This window comes from Hemitrygon akajei, chromosome 22, assembly GCF_048418815.1.
Source record: "Hemitrygon akajei chromosome 22, sHemAka1.3, whole genome shotgun sequence".
NCBI classification, from domain to species: domain Eukaryota; kingdom Metazoa; phylum Chordata; class Chondrichthyes; order Myliobatiformes; family Dasyatidae; genus Hemitrygon; species Hemitrygon akajei.
In genome coordinates, this window is record NC_133145.1 from 12,647,485 (window position 1) to 12,662,850 (window position 15,366).

The 15,366-nt window shown below is 43.2% G+C and overlaps 1 protein-coding gene across 9 annotated transcripts in view; it reads left to right on the forward strand.

Annotated features, from left to right (window-relative positions):
* tmem104 (transmembrane protein 104) overlaps nucleotides 1-15,366 on the forward strand; it is a 166,223-nt gene that overhangs the window by 109,405 nt on the left and 41,452 nt on the right. For all 9 annotated transcript variants that reach the window (XM_073026709.1, XM_073026712.1, XM_073026713.1 and 6 more), the window contains 2 exons: nucleotides 913-1,012; nucleotides 6,616-6,715. In XM_073026709.1, coding sequence (XP_072882810.1) covers nucleotides 913-1,012; nucleotides 6,616-6,715 — 200 coding nt within the window. The remainder of the gene's footprint in view (nucleotides 1-912; nucleotides 1,013-6,615; nucleotides 6,716-15,366) is intronic.

Genomic DNA, 15,366 nt, shown 5'->3' on the forward strand with positions numbered 1-15,366 from the left:
GTTGCAAAGCTTGTCTGCGTCCATCCTTCCCTGTAACAGGGAACAGAAGCTGCGTTTGCTCCAACACGCCCCTGTGTCCGTGAGTGTCAGCGAGGAGTTACACCCAACATGGGTGCAGGGCAGAAAGTGAAGTGGGGAGACACGCACCTTGTTAGAGAGGGGGAGAAGGATGCTTGGGAATTTTAGACAACAGTGTTGGCTTGCTGCTTGGGTGTTTGATTTGCATTGTTCAATACCAGAGGAATATTTACTGGGTCCCATTTTAAGGATCCTGGCAAATATTTCACTGCTTCATTCACATGGCCTAGAATTTGAATGCTATTTCCCACTGAGTTTGATTCTATCCCAAGCAAATATGTATGCAACTTGCAGTGACCATATCACTAGCAGTGTTTCAACAAGCAGGCGAGTAGGAACACTAGTTCTATTTTTTTCTCACTCCAGGACGCTGAAGTCCTCTTGTGCAGAACCAGTCTGCTAGCTGAGATCAGTTATTTTGCACAGATTGGTGGCTGAACCTGGGACTCATGGCTTCTAATAATCTACTACAGTAATGTTCCCACTTTAGTAATTGTTCAGACGGGGGGCTGTTTCGTATCTTTGAAATACAGTATTTCAGATATGTCACATTCTGAGAAGTATTTTAGTAATTTACTATAAAATGTAGGTATCATTGGAGGGAAGTAACTGATTCATTTCTCACAGTTGCCATGGTAACTAATCTTTTAAATGAGCGTAAAGGCAAAGGACATATTGGTGCTCGGGTTGGACTTGGCAGTCCCCTCTCAAATATCAAATGCCAGTGACTGGAAATAAAGTTGGTAGCAGAGAAGAGCATCTGTTTTTGCCCTAAGATTTACAAACGCATATGGTTTGCAGGAATTTTAATGTGTTTTGTTTCTTCTTGCACAGTGGGAGTCAACATGTTCTACATCTGCATCATAATCTACCTCTATGGGGACCTGGCTATCTACGCAGCTGCTGTCCCATATTCCCTCACAGAAGTTGTCTGGTAAGTATTTGATGCTCTTGCCCTTCACTCAGCTTCAATGTCAATGAGACTGTTGCTGACCCTCTTGACTATTCATCATAAGATTGGTGAAAGATTTTTGCAGGTATTTTAAAAGTGCGACAAAAGAAAATTGATTATGGAGTAAAAGCAGAATAGTACTTTTCAATCAGCCTCTTTACAATACCACAAGCAATGAGTACTGATCTGTTCTGCAGAGAAGTTATTTGTATTCATTGTACTTTGTAATATTTATCACAGTAAAGAAATATTTTTCATAATATAGATATGCTTCATTAACCCGTGCAATTATAGAACTGCAGAATAACTTGATCAACTAAGCTTCGATGTGAGCTTTTGCCTTGCTACACAGTGTATTGGCAGGAGTCTTGTTTCCTGTGGTCCTGTCCCAGCCCTACATCCTGTGAATACAAGGATGTCAAGCAAATGCAAAAAAAAAGCATTTGAGTTTTGATTGGACTGAACCAAATGTAAGCAGCAAGTACAGTTCCAACTTTTATTTGCACTTCGTAACACTGAAAAATATTTAAATGTCCTTAACAAAGGAAATGAATGCTAGGAGTTGGGATGCATGATCAAAATCTTGTTGCTTTGACAGATACATAATTTTATGCTAGGAACATAGGGTCAGGCTAACTACTCTCACTGTTGTCTGAAAGTTGAAAGACAAAGCTGGGCAATGAATACATTGGGTTGAGATTATGTAAAAGTGTAAATTGAACTTTGAGAATTTATTGTGGTTTCCCATGAGATGTGGGGCAAGTGTGGGTCTGTGACAACAGCAGCGGTAGGCAAATGAAATTTGTTTTATATAATGGAAATGGAGGGTGATGTACAGTGAATTAAATATGAACAAAACATCTGCCTGCAGTGGAGATGAGTGAGACAATAGTATCTGGTCTTGGTAGTGAAGAGGATATTGGGTTTGAAGTTCTGTCAGCGTGAGCAGAGGAATTTTGGCGGCAGTGTTAATGAAGAGGGTGGCTTTGGCCTTGATCAATCTGAGGAAACCGTTACAGTATGTGTCAGTAAAATACAATCTGATAATTTGGTGCACAGAGACGGAGCTGGGTGCTGTCAACATTGATGAGGAGGCTGTAACTGAGCGTGTCAATCAAATGCAGGTTTCCCCCGCTGTTCGAAGGTAGAGCGTTCCTGTGAAACGGTTCATAAGCTGGAATGTCGTAAAGTGAAGAAGCAATTACCATTTATTTATATGGGAAAAAATTGTGACCGTTCGCAGACCCAAAAAAAATCTACCAAATCATGCCAAATAACACATAAAACCTAAAATAGCAGTAACATATAGTAAAAGCAGGAATGATCTGATAAATACACAGCCTATATAATGTAGGAATACTTTTCTGCAATCATTGCAGCACTGTCCACCGTAGCGAAAATCTCACGCAAACGCTCTTAGCAGCACTCCCGGCAGAAACACACAGCGCAAGCACTCCCGGCAGAAGCATTTTTTCCAGTAACCTTTAAGCTATGAAGCTACCAAATAACACATAAAAATACACAGCCTATATAAAGTAGAAATAATGTACGCCCAGTGTAGTTTCACTTACTGGAATCGGGAAGATAGTGAGGACACTGATGATGGTGTGTTAGGCTGAGTCGTCAGAGGTTGGGGTGGTGGGACACTGGGGTGTCATCTCATCGTCATCTGTTTCCATCAGGGCAGGCAGGTCACCTTCTTCTATGTCTGCCTGCCTCGATGTCAAAGGTCATTTCATCGTCTGCTGTGGCTGATGTGGAAGGCTTGGAAAATGACAGTATGCTTGACGGCTTAGCCTCGCGCATTTTTCTGTCATACAGTTCTTTGTAAGCACTCAAGCCATCCTGCAAACCTGCCCTAAACCTACGTACCCTTTCAAGATTAAAGTCATACTTTTCTGCAATCATTGCAGCGTTGTCATTCATGAATGCTGTTGTAAAGCTTTTAACTAAGATTTTGATTTATCAGGAGTTCTGGCTAAAGGTGTGGAAGTTACACTTGAGGGTAAAGAGCAGCACTTGTGAAAACTCACATTTTGCTTTGTACAGTCCTTTCATGCCTGGCTTGAGAGGAGACTGTTTTGAAATTGGTCATAGCATTACCTATCAACATGCAACACCTATCCACATCAGACAGCTTGAACCCAAGTATATTCTTGGCAGATCTGTAAGATTGTCATTCATCCAATGACATTAATTACAAGTTGTTTTTAAATATAACTAGAAAGCAATATCTTACTTGTATCTTAAAAAAGCAGTAGCTTGACCAAATGAAATTGTAGAGTTATGATTTATAGTATAAGTGAAACAAGTGGGAAGGAAGACTTTGATCATTTTCAGTTGGAAGGAACAGTTCTTTTTGGTCTACAGATTTGGATAATTTCTACAGTATTTGTAAACCTCCCAGTTGGAGCTTATGCTCATGCATACTAGAAAAATGTAAATGAACACACCAATTAAAAAACATTTAGTTATTCAATCTCAGCTACAGATGTATTGCCAGCTTTGTCATTACACTGGGCACAGAACTCTCAGACTCACAGTCCAAGTCTCTTCTTCAGAGCTGTAATTCAGTTTGTAAACCTGCCCAATGACAGTAACATGGAGCTATGAAACTTTCCACATTTAATTGTCTCCAATCATTTGCCCTGTGAAAACAATGAAATGTTTTCTCTGAAGAACAAACAGGACAATAAATGAGGATTCAGAGGATCACTATGTATGTCCACGTCACCAGTCATTGAACAGTCTGATCATGTGTGAACTTTCTTGGGCAGCCAGATTTATGAAATATCATCCACAACCCCCTCTGACTGTACTGGTCAATAACTGAAGACTACACACTGGTCCATGGTTTGCTCTAAAATATTTCCCTTTAGCTGTCCAGTGTCAAGTCTTAACGCATGGTCCTGTGATGGTGCAGCACCATAAAACTTTTTTGAAAAAAATCTCTTTAAATGCATTGTGCAGTAGGATACAAAGTAATGTTTTGCTGCAGTACAGAGCAAACAAAGGCGATGAAGTTTTCTGTCAACCAAAGCAGATGGAGCGTAGTTGCTTAGTAATAAATGAGGCTGGAGAATTTTCGTATTTTTTGCATCCGGTGCTCCTGCTGTACATCGATGAGACCAGGCACGAACTAGGTGTCCATTCGCTAACCACCTATAGTCCATCAGCCTTGGGTGTCTGCGGCTCCTGATTCTCAACCGTTTTAAGTCATCTTGCCACCTCTACACTGAGCTTTCTGTTATCAACTTCCTCCACTGTCAAGGAGAGGCAAATTAGAGGAACATCACCTCATGTTCTGCCTGGGTAGCCTACAATCCATATTGAATTCTCCATCAAGAGAATGCCTGGCCTGCTGAGTGCTGCTTGAATTCTCCAACCTCCAGTACACTTCTTTCTCTCTTAATAGAGCCAGTTCTTCCTACGTTCACCCAAGCCCCAATCACCCTGTTTTTTTCTGCTCTCCCACACACTCCATTAACTGGGTCCACTCCCCCCACTGTTCCCATCTGCCTTCTCCACCTCCCTTATTTGGTCTCACACTGCACCTTCTCATATCAGATTCCACTATCTGCAGTCCTTTCTCATCTCCTCTTGTCTCCTCCCAGCTTCTGTTGCTCTTCTGTCCACTCTTCTCTCCTTCATCTACGTATCTGGATCCTGCCAGCTCTTCCACTTCCCTCCACTTCTTTATACAGCTACATCCCCTCTGTCTTTCAGTCCTGATGAACAGTTGATCCAAACTGTTAGCTGTTTCAGTCCATGGACACTGCCTGACCTACTGAGTTTCTCCAGCATCAGTCAACTGCAACTACAGTCACTTGTGGCTCCAGATTTGGGTATCAGGTTGTTCTGAGCGTATCAAGGAACATCTGTGTTGTCTATATCAGTACACTGCTGGATTCTTCCAGCTTTTCTCTTCCAATACTTGTCCTGGCTTTTCATCATAATTGGAGCCTGCTCAGTTTTTAAGATGAAAGAGCGCAATCTGAAGAGCTTGGAGGTGTTCTCGTTCTTCTCATAAGACTTTCCGTTGGTCCCACCATTAATTCAACAATATCAATGAATACATTTTGAACTGGACCTGTTGCCCCTAGAGCTGTCTGTTTAGTGAGTGGGATAACCCTGGTCATGTACAGTGACTGCTTTTGAGTTTACACTGACATTGTTCTGCGCTTTATCATCTATGTTCTGTAGGTGTAAGCTGGTACAGGAAGGACATGGTACAATGACAACAACCTTTCCCTGAGTGTTAGTAAATTAATTAAGCTGGTTATTGAACAAAGAAGAAGTGGCAGTAACTATTTCAGCGGAGCTGTGCTCAAGGTTGAAAGCTTCAAGTTCTAAGGAGTGAACATCACCAGCAGGCTGCCCTGATCCAAACTTGTGAGCACCATTACCATGAGAGGTCTCCAGTACATCTACTTCCTCAGGAGGATGAAGAAATTTGGCATGTCCTTTGATCAGTCCCTGCCAGTTTTTATTGATGCTCCATCAAAAACATCGCTGTTTGCTAAGGGAACCACTTTGCACTTGATTGTATGAAACTGCAGAGAGTTGTAGACACAATTCAGCCTCACCTCCATGGACTCTGTGTTCACAACTCACAGAGCTGCCAGTGTAATCAAAGCTCCCAACCGCCCTGGCATTCTTGTATTGATTTCCCTTCTGTTACCGGGATGTGACAAAATGATCTGTATGTGTGGCATGCAAAACCAGATTTTCACTGATCTCAGTACATGTGACAACAAGACCAATTCCAATTCCATTACTTGGAAAATCAGTAATGTAAGGAGTTTCTTCCCACCATTGTATCTTGAGAAAATGCAATCTATTCATTTTTCTGGTGACTACTTATAGCTGTTGTGAAGTTTTGGCCTGTTGTTAACTTCATATTAGAATTAGAGGGCAAGTTATTATCAGCAAAGGATGAGTAGCTGGGTTTTATGGTGGTGTAGGCTTAAAATCCAAATCATCTGTGATCTAATTTGGATGTTGCTGCATTTTTTGGTGCACTGTGTTTTGAAGTTTCTGCACTCCCACCACCCCCTCCCCGTCCTTATCCCCTTTCTAACTCTGCCGTGAACCTGCTCCTTTGTGAGGTTCTGCCCCTGTAGGGAATTACAAGGTTTAAGTGGAGCCAGCTTGAAGTACCCCAGTTAGAAACAAAGTGGGTTGATTTCAGTTTCTCAAACAATCAGCAGCTCCTCACTGTGAACTTACTCATCCAGGAGCCAAGTGACAAGTAGCAATGCCCTGTTGTCGTTGGAGATAGGCCCAAATGTTCAGAGTGTCCTGGACCCCATCATTGCTGCAAGGTGGGGCTAAATGCTGTCACTTTACAACTCAGTTTGCAACGTTATGAACAGCCACATTGCTTAAAACTTGAGCATAATTGCTCCAATACTTTGAAGCTAGGCTGCCATGTGACACTGGAGTATATGAATTTCAACCAGACGGAGTTGGCATGAAGATGATATTTTAATTTGTATTCTTCTGTATATTGAATGAGAAATGGAATGTGTTTTGACTCTATGTTAATAATGGAGTAACAACTCACTGCTTGTCTGTCTTCTCAGTGGTAATATGTCGTGCAGCGCTGTCAGCAAGGTGAAGCCCAACGATACAGACCCGTGCTGGGGATCAATCAAACGCATTGATGCCTACAGGATCTTCTTGGTAAGTGAGCAAGTTTGAAAGTGTTCTCTCTCAGGCCTCTTTTGGTAATAGTTTTAGGAACGTCACCAGTAAAATAGCTTTCTAAACTGATGGGTATATTGAAGAAACTGCAAGGAACTTTGATTATTCTGAATGTGTGCAATCCTAATTTTGTCCAGATTAACAAGATTCAGAGTTTGAGGAGATATGGTTTGTCACAAATTTCTACAAGCGAACTGTAGAGAGCATTCTCAGTGGCTCCATCACCGTCTGGTTTTGGGGGGAGGCATCGCACAGGATCAAAGAAAGCTGCAAACTCTGTTAGCTACATCATGGCCACTAGCCCCCCAGCATCCAAGACATCTTCAAGGAGCGATGCCTCAAAAAGGTGGGATCCATCATTAAGGACCCCATCACCCAGGGCATGCGCTCTTCTCATTGCTACCATCAGGGAAGATGTACAGGAGCCTGAAGGCACACACACAATGATTCAGGAACAGTGTCTTCCCCTCTGCCATCTAATTCCTGAACGAACATTGAACACAATAACACTACTGATTTAACTTGTATATATTTTCACTGTAATTTCTCAGTTATTATTATGTACTGCTGATGCATAACAACAAATTTCGTAATATATGCCAATGATATTAAACCTGATTTTGCTTTCTGCTGTGTACTGAGGGCAACATCTATTCACGTTTAGAAACTACACAGAGCGCTTCATCTAATAATACACCCCTTCCAGGTATTTTTAAACCCTGTTGAAGACTGATAAAAATGGAATTCTGCAATCTGACACATAAATCTTAATATTTACCAAACACATGAGAATTTATACTTCAGTCGGAAGGGATTGTGTCAGAAGATCCGGATCAAATGACTTTGGTCGTGCAGACCAAAGGAGAATGGTAGTGTTACAGAAGCTGAACTACAGTGAAGTCAGTTTTTGAGAATTTGTGTTGTTTCAATTGCGTGGTCTGTGTGAGTTTTAACAAATCATGGTCCTCTCTGCCAAGAACACAGTTCTGCTCTATTAGCAACTCTGCCTTATAATTAGATCATGCCAAACAGCACCTTATTTTTCCCCGCCCTTTTCTTTGTAACCCTGATAGAACTTTTACAGGTCAACATACAAATTGCTGGAGAAACTCAGTAAGTCCGACAGCATCTATGGAGGGGAATAAACAGCTGAAGTCTGAGAGCAACACCTTCATTGGGACTGGAGAGGAAGGGAGCAGAAGCCAGAATCAGGAAGAGGGTGGAGTGAGGGGAAAGGTGGGTGGGTGGGAGAAGAGTGATGGAGTAAAAAACTGGGAAGTGATAGGTGAAAGAGATAAAGAACTGAGGAAGAAGGAATTTGATAGGAAAGGAGTAAAGAGACAGAGATAGGGAACTGGAGGAAAGTGATGGCAGGTCATGAGGATGGGGAAAAAGAGAGGAGGTGAGAAGGCCATCAAAATGGGTTATAAAATCACAAAAGGGGCTGGGGACAAAAAGAGGAAATTGGTTACCAGAGGTTAGAGAAATTGAATTTTATACCATTAGGTTGGAGAGTAAGCTGACAGACAATATGAGTTGTTGCTCATCATGGCAGTGGAGTAGGCCTTAGACAGACATGCTGCTGTGGGAATGGGTTTCCACCGTGAGATCGAGTGAAGTGTCATCCAACCTGGAATGAGAGCTGTGAATGGTGGTGAGGGAGGAGGTGTTGTTATGGTTGTGTCTGTTGTATTAACTGCTATAGGTTTACTTCTCTCTGTTCTGAAAGTACCAGTTATCACAAACCTTGAGAGAGCTATTAATTTCTGCTGCCTTGTGTGCAGGTGTGTTCCCTGAGTGTACTCCTGGACATTCTAGCTTTAGTTGTTCTAAGTTTGTGTTCCTGGTTCATCCTACACCAGAATTAGTTTTATCTTCCTCTTTTTCTTTTCCATCCAAATTCTTTTAAAAGGCTTGACAGATCATTCCTAAAAAAAAATAAGGGAATGCTAGTCATGTCTATAGAACCTTCTTTTGTGATTTAACCCCTTAAGTCCTGGTACCATTCTGATGAATTGTCATTGTATCTCCTCCAATTTATCTTTCCTGCTCAAAACTGAGTCAGGTACTGTAGGGTCAGACCAAAGTTATATACATTATGTAACATACACCCTGGGGTCCCAGAATGATTCCTGGAATATACCACTTGGCAAACCCTAACCAGGTAGGACCTCCTGCTATTTGAGGTAATGTATTGAGATATGCCATTATTTGATGGTGGTCTAATTGTACAGAAGCATCATTTAAAATATAATTTCCAACTCTTAAGTTTAAAAAAAAAAGTAGATGGGGGAATATCTTGTGTTTTAAGCTTCAGCCTCTGTACCACAATTCCAGTTAGGATTTCTTCAATTGTTCAGGTATTGTGCACTTGCTGGCTCTTAAACCTACCTAGTTTTAACATTTTCCCAAACCATTGCCTGCCTTTACAAGTGTTTCCAAAGACTGCTGCTGGTGAAGAGAGTTGCAGTGAATTATTTAACATCTGCATTTTCCTGCCTTTGCCAGCATTATCTGGGGCATCAGTGTATCAGTATCTCTGTTCCTGTTTGTTTCTGTTGAAAGGCGTAGGTTTTCCAGGAAGCCCCAGTTTCTGACAGCGATGGAGTATGTGACCCAGGCAATGGCAGCTCAAGTGATTGTGCCAGATGTCCTGGACCAGTTTCCTAATGGCCACTCATTATCTTGGAAGTGATCACTAGCTGCTTTAATGTCTGTACATAAGTAAAGGCCCATTTCCTAGTTGTTTGCTGTGAGGGGGGAGAGGTTTATCCATTGCCTAATAGCATAAGCATGTTCAATTTTACATCAGTGTATTCTGCAGCTGACTACATCCCTAACCTTTCCACTGAGTTTCACAATCAAACTGGTTCTTAAAAGAATTTGGAGTTTCCCTTCTATATTCCAAGTGCTGATTGTTCTTGCATGAATAAACAAGTTCCTGATTGGTCCTAATATTGCTTTTTGCCTTTTTAAGCCAGTCCTCTTGACATTGTCTTGGGTTTGAATGTTACAGACTGATTTTAATCTGCCTTTAGCTGTAGGTGACACAGCTTTTCTTCCCCATTCAATCATCCCTTCTCCCTTCAAAAGACTTTGAATGAGGGCAGCTCATTCAATGGCAATCTGTCTGCAGTGCAGTTTGTGCTTTTTAAATTTGTTTTGTTAGAACTAACTCATGTTAGCAGTAACATTTAAAAGGCCTTGCGTAGAGGTTGTCTGTTTAACAGGTCGATTCAAGGAGGGAGCAAAGAATAAACTCAAACTAGAAAACCAGTTCATTTAATGTCAGTTTGGAGCAGTATTTCAGAACCCATAATTCTTGATCAAACTAAGCATTTCTAAATGTAGGAGTTACTCAAGGGCAGTCAGGGATGATTACAAAAGTATTAAGTCAAGCTTGGCATTTTGAAATGACTAATTAAATGAGTAGAATGCAGTAAATTGATTTTTCAGAAAGTAGCCAATAGGAGGCTATTAGAAAACCTGGGCTATATTGTGACAAATTATAATGGTGTGGGTAGAAAACTGGTAATAGCAATGGCGCAAAAGCTTAGTTATGTATGGTCTGAAAATATGGAATAGGTCAGCAGAGAGGCAAGATGGCGCTGGTGAACCATGGCGACAGGTGTTCTCTGCCTGTAATTTCCCTTTAGCAACGTACTTTTGCTGTCCTGTTGATTGCGATCTTTCACTGATTGTATCGTGTTTTTGTATTTACTGGAATTGCCTGCAAGAAAATGAATCTCAGGGTTGTATATAGTGATGTACAGTATATGTACTTTGATAGTAAATTTATTTTGAACTTTGAACTTAGAGTTCATCTTTATTTTTGTATCTGAGAGCTGCTTAGAGGGAACCACGGTGTTGACATTTATAATAGAGTCATTCAGCATGGAAATAAGTCCTTCACCCAAATGGTCAATGCCAACCAAAGTGCCAACCTGAGCTAGTCCCATTTGCCCATGCTTAGCCCACATCCCTCTCCACAAATATCTTTGTAATTGTACCTACCTCTACTGCTTTCTCTGGCAGATTGTTCTATATAAGTACCAGCCTCTGTGTGTGGGGAAAAGAAAGCTTGCGTTGAGGAAGTCCATTTTGAGAGGGAGAAAGTAAAATGTCTGGAGAGAGGAATAAATAGAAAAGTAACTTCAGTGTAAAGACCTGGAGTAATACTACCCCAGGAATATAAATGCATAATTCCTTAAATGCTGCTTTAGCCACCGAGTGTTTATAACTCACCCGATGTTATTTTGAAAAAGAGTCACGGACCAGGATTTCCATCCCTAACTGTTCTTCAGGTGATGAGCTGCTGCCACAGCAGACGTTGACAGGTTTGGGGTTCCAGGATTTGGGCTCAGTGATTGTGACAGAATGGTAATGTACACCCAAGTACAAATGAGGTGTGACTTGATGGGAAGTTGCAATCTCAACATTTTCATGAGCCAGCAGCTCTTATTATTTTGGTGGTTGAATAGCAAGGCTTTGAGAGATACTGTTAAAATCCTGAAAGGTCATTGTATGCTGCAGTCATTGGTCAATGGCAGCAAGGGGAAAAGCACACAAATGGTTGGAGTCACACCTTGTATGAAGGACGGTGAGTGCTTTTGTTGGCGGTCAGCCATCACTGCATGGATCAGGGAGTGAGTGATGGTATTACCTGTCGAGCAAGCTGCTGTGTTGAGGTAGTGCCATGTTGAATTGTTGTGGGATTTAGCAGTTAGAGAATATTCAGACACACTATTAATTGTGTGATGGAAGTGATTGGTTTTGGGGAGTTTGAAAGTGTAGAATAATCATCACATGATCTACTCTTGTAATGACAGTATCTGTGTGATGGATCCTGTTAAGTGTTGGACAGAATATTGGTGGGATGGGATGTGGTATCAGCATTGTACCTGATAGGCGGTTATGCTCTCTTGGAGATGGCCATTGCCTTGCACATGAGTAGTGTGGATGTTATTTGCTACTTGTTAGCCACTTATGCACGTTCTTATTGAATGTGGGCTTGGACTGTTTCATTTACTGAAGAGATGTAATGAATGCAATGTCGTGTAAATATCCCTAGAAGGGAGATAGTTCATTTAGAAGCTAGAAATGGCTGGGGATGGAAGGTCTCCGAAGGCTTCCCGTACCATCACTGCCCTTATCAACTCCGGAGACCTTCCATCCTCAGCCAAAAAACTCATAATTCCCACACCCCGCACTGCTCGCTTTTACCTCCTCCCCAAGATCCACAAGCCTGACTGTCCTGGTAGGCCTATAGCTTCGGCCTGCTCCTGTCCCACCAAACTTGTATCTGCCTACCTGGACTCCATTTTGTCACCCATAGTTCAGTCCCTCCCTACCTACATCCGGGATACATCCCATGCCCTCCACCTCTTCAATAACTTCCAGTTCCCCAGTCCCGACTGCTTCATTTTCACCATGGATGTCCAATCCTTATACACTTCAATTCCCCATTAAGAAGGCCTCAAAGCCCTCCGCTACTTTCTGGACAATAGACCTCACCAGTTCCCCAACACCACCACACTCCTCAGGTTAGTGGAACTGGTACTCACACTTAATAACTTCTCTTTTTTGGCTCTTCCCACTTTCTTCAGACTAAGGGTGTAGCTATGGGCACTCGCATGGGCCCTAGCTATGCCTGCCTCTTCGTGGGTTATGTGGAACAGTCTATGCTCCAAATCTATGCTGGTACTGCTCCTCAACTTTTCCTTTGCTACATTGACGACTACATTGGTGCTGTTTCCTGCACCCATGCTGAGCTCGTCAATTTCATCGACTTTCCCTCTAACTTTCACCCAGCCCTCAAATTCACTTGGTCCATCTCGGACACTTTTCTCCCCTTTCTCGATCTCACAGCCTCTATCTCTGGAGATAGAATGTCCACTGACATCTTCTATAAACCCACTGACTCCCATAACTACCTTGATTATACCTCTTCCCACCCTGCCAAATGCAAAAATTCTATTCCCTATTCCCAGTTCCTCCGTCTCCGCCGCATCTGCTCCAAGAATGAGGCTTTCCGTTCCAGGACATCCCAAATGTCCTCTTTCTTTAAGAATCGTTGTTTCCCTTCTGCCGTCATCAATGATGCCCTCACCCGCATCTCCTCCATTTCCCACACTTCGGCCCTCACCCCATCCTCCCGTCACCACAACAGGGACCGTGTTCCCTTGTCCTCACCTATTACCCCACCAGTCTCCGGATCCAGCATATTATCCTCCGCAACTTTCGCCACCTTCAACAGGACCCCACCACTAAGGACATCTTTCCCTCTCTACCCCTCTCTGCTTTTCACAGGGATCGTTCCCTCTGCGACTGCCTGGTCCACACGTCCCTCCCCACAGATCTCCCACCTGGCACTTTTCCCTGCAAGCGTAAGTGCTACACCTGTCCCTACACCGCCTCTCTTACCACCATTCAGGGCCCCAAACAGTCCTTCCAGGTGAGGCAACACTTCAATTGTGAGTCTTTTGGGGTCATCTGTTGCATCTGGTGCTCCCGGTGTGGCCTCCTCTACATCGGCGAGACCCGACGCAGATTGGGGGACCGCTTCGTCGAGCACCTCCGCTCCGTCCACCACAACAGACAGGATCTCCCGGTTGCCACCCACTTCAACTCTGCCTCACGTTCCCATTCGGATATGTCCATACATGGCCTCCTCTACTGCCATGATGAGGCCAAACTCAGGTTGGAGGAGCAACACCTCATATACCGTCTGGGTAGACTCCAGCCCCTTGGTATGAACATCGAATTCTCCAACTTCTGGTAATTCCCTCCCTCTCCCTTCCCCCATCCCACCTTCACTCTGTCTCCTCTTCTAGCTGCCTATCACCTCTCATGACTCTGCCTTCTTCTATTACCCATAGTGCTTTCCCCTTTGGTACGTACCCCGTAACTGGGTCACTTACCAGCAAAGATAGAGAGGTCCGTTGAAGTCTGATGGTACTATTTTTAACAGTATTTATTGATAGAAATACACAAAAATAATATCAATGCAAACACACAGATAATATACGTCGTCAATACTAAATCTAAAAGCGCGGGTATAATAATAATCAATAAGAAATAAGCTGTATCGTTGTCTAGGGGATAATGAATTGTCCGATGGAAATATATAGTTCGTTCAGTTCACACAAGCTGCAGCCGTTGGGGACCCTGTGTGGCAATTGTTGGAGAGAGAGAGACGGGTTAAAACTTGCCCATTCTGTTTATGATGTCAATCCTTCGAGCGTTGTTGAGAGTTGAGTTCCCCGTTGTTAGCTAAAAACTGTTTTTCCGTGGCAAAGGTCACCGATTCCGGGCAAATGGAAGCGGACGCACGTGGCCTTCCACTGGCTTTCACTATTACGGGATCGCTAGCGTTTCTTCTGGTGCGTCTGAGGGGCTGTTCCCACAGACCCTCTTTTTATCCTGACTCACAGGGTCTCAGGTGTCAATCAGGTTGGGGATGATGCAATCCCTCCACCAACCTCCTCCTTGGTTCATTGCCTGGGGCTTTGATTGCATCGTCCAGGATGCAATACACAAGTCCATCTCCAAGAGACAATAGCCGGTATCAATGGGTTCGCCTTTCAGAGGCCAGGACACATTCCAACCCTTTTGTGGATTCTGCATGTCTTTCTCTCATTTCCTGTGTCTCCTGAATTGACTCAATAGTGATCTTGCGATTCTCACAAAGGAGGGGGCTACCTCCGCACCCTTCGGCCCCTCAGAGCTGTGGTACATTCATAACACCTTAGATTCCTTCTTCACCTCTCCTGCCTATCCCCTCCCTGCTTCCCCTTCCCCACCCCTTGATCTTTCCTCTGACTGGTTTTCCACCCTCCCCCCACCTTCTTTATAGGGCCCCTGCCCCCTCCTTCTTCAGTCCCGACGAAGGGTCTCGACCCGAAACGTTGACTGCTTCTTTCAACGAATGCTGCCCAACCTGCTGAGTTCATCCAGCTTGTTTGTACGTCTTGATTTGACCACAGCATCTGCAGTGTACTTTGTGTTTACTTAAACCCATAGTTGCTTGGTTTGGCTGATGCACGTGCAAACATCTCACATTCATCATTTTCCAAGTCTGTGGAACAGCTTGTACTTTAAACTTTAATTTACTGTTCGCAATTTACAATAAAAACTGAAGACTGGCCTTGAATTAATATCAGTGATATTCATGTAACTACACAATTCTTCTGAACAGTCGTATCCAGTGTTCCAAGATATTACATATAGTGAATCAAGCTGACTGAAGATTGCCTTCTTTAATAGGGGTCTTGGGTGAAACCCAGATGGATAATGCACTTGGCACTAATTCCCAAACATGGCTGTGAATTCTGGTCTTTAGTACAGTACTCTGATATAGGGCCTGCATTCACCAGGGGTGGGGGTGTCCTTGTTTCGGGCTGAGACCCTTCATCAGGACTGGAGAAGAAGGATGAGAAGTCACAGAAAGAAGGCGGGCTGGAGAAGGGGGAGTCTGATAGAAGACAGAAGGCCATGGAAGAGAGAGAAGGGGGAAGAGCACCAGTGGGAAGTGATGGGTAGGTAAGGAGATTTGGTGAGATAGGAGAATGGGAATGGTGGAGGAGTGGGGGGTAGGGACATTAGCAGAAATTTGAGAAATTGATGTTCAT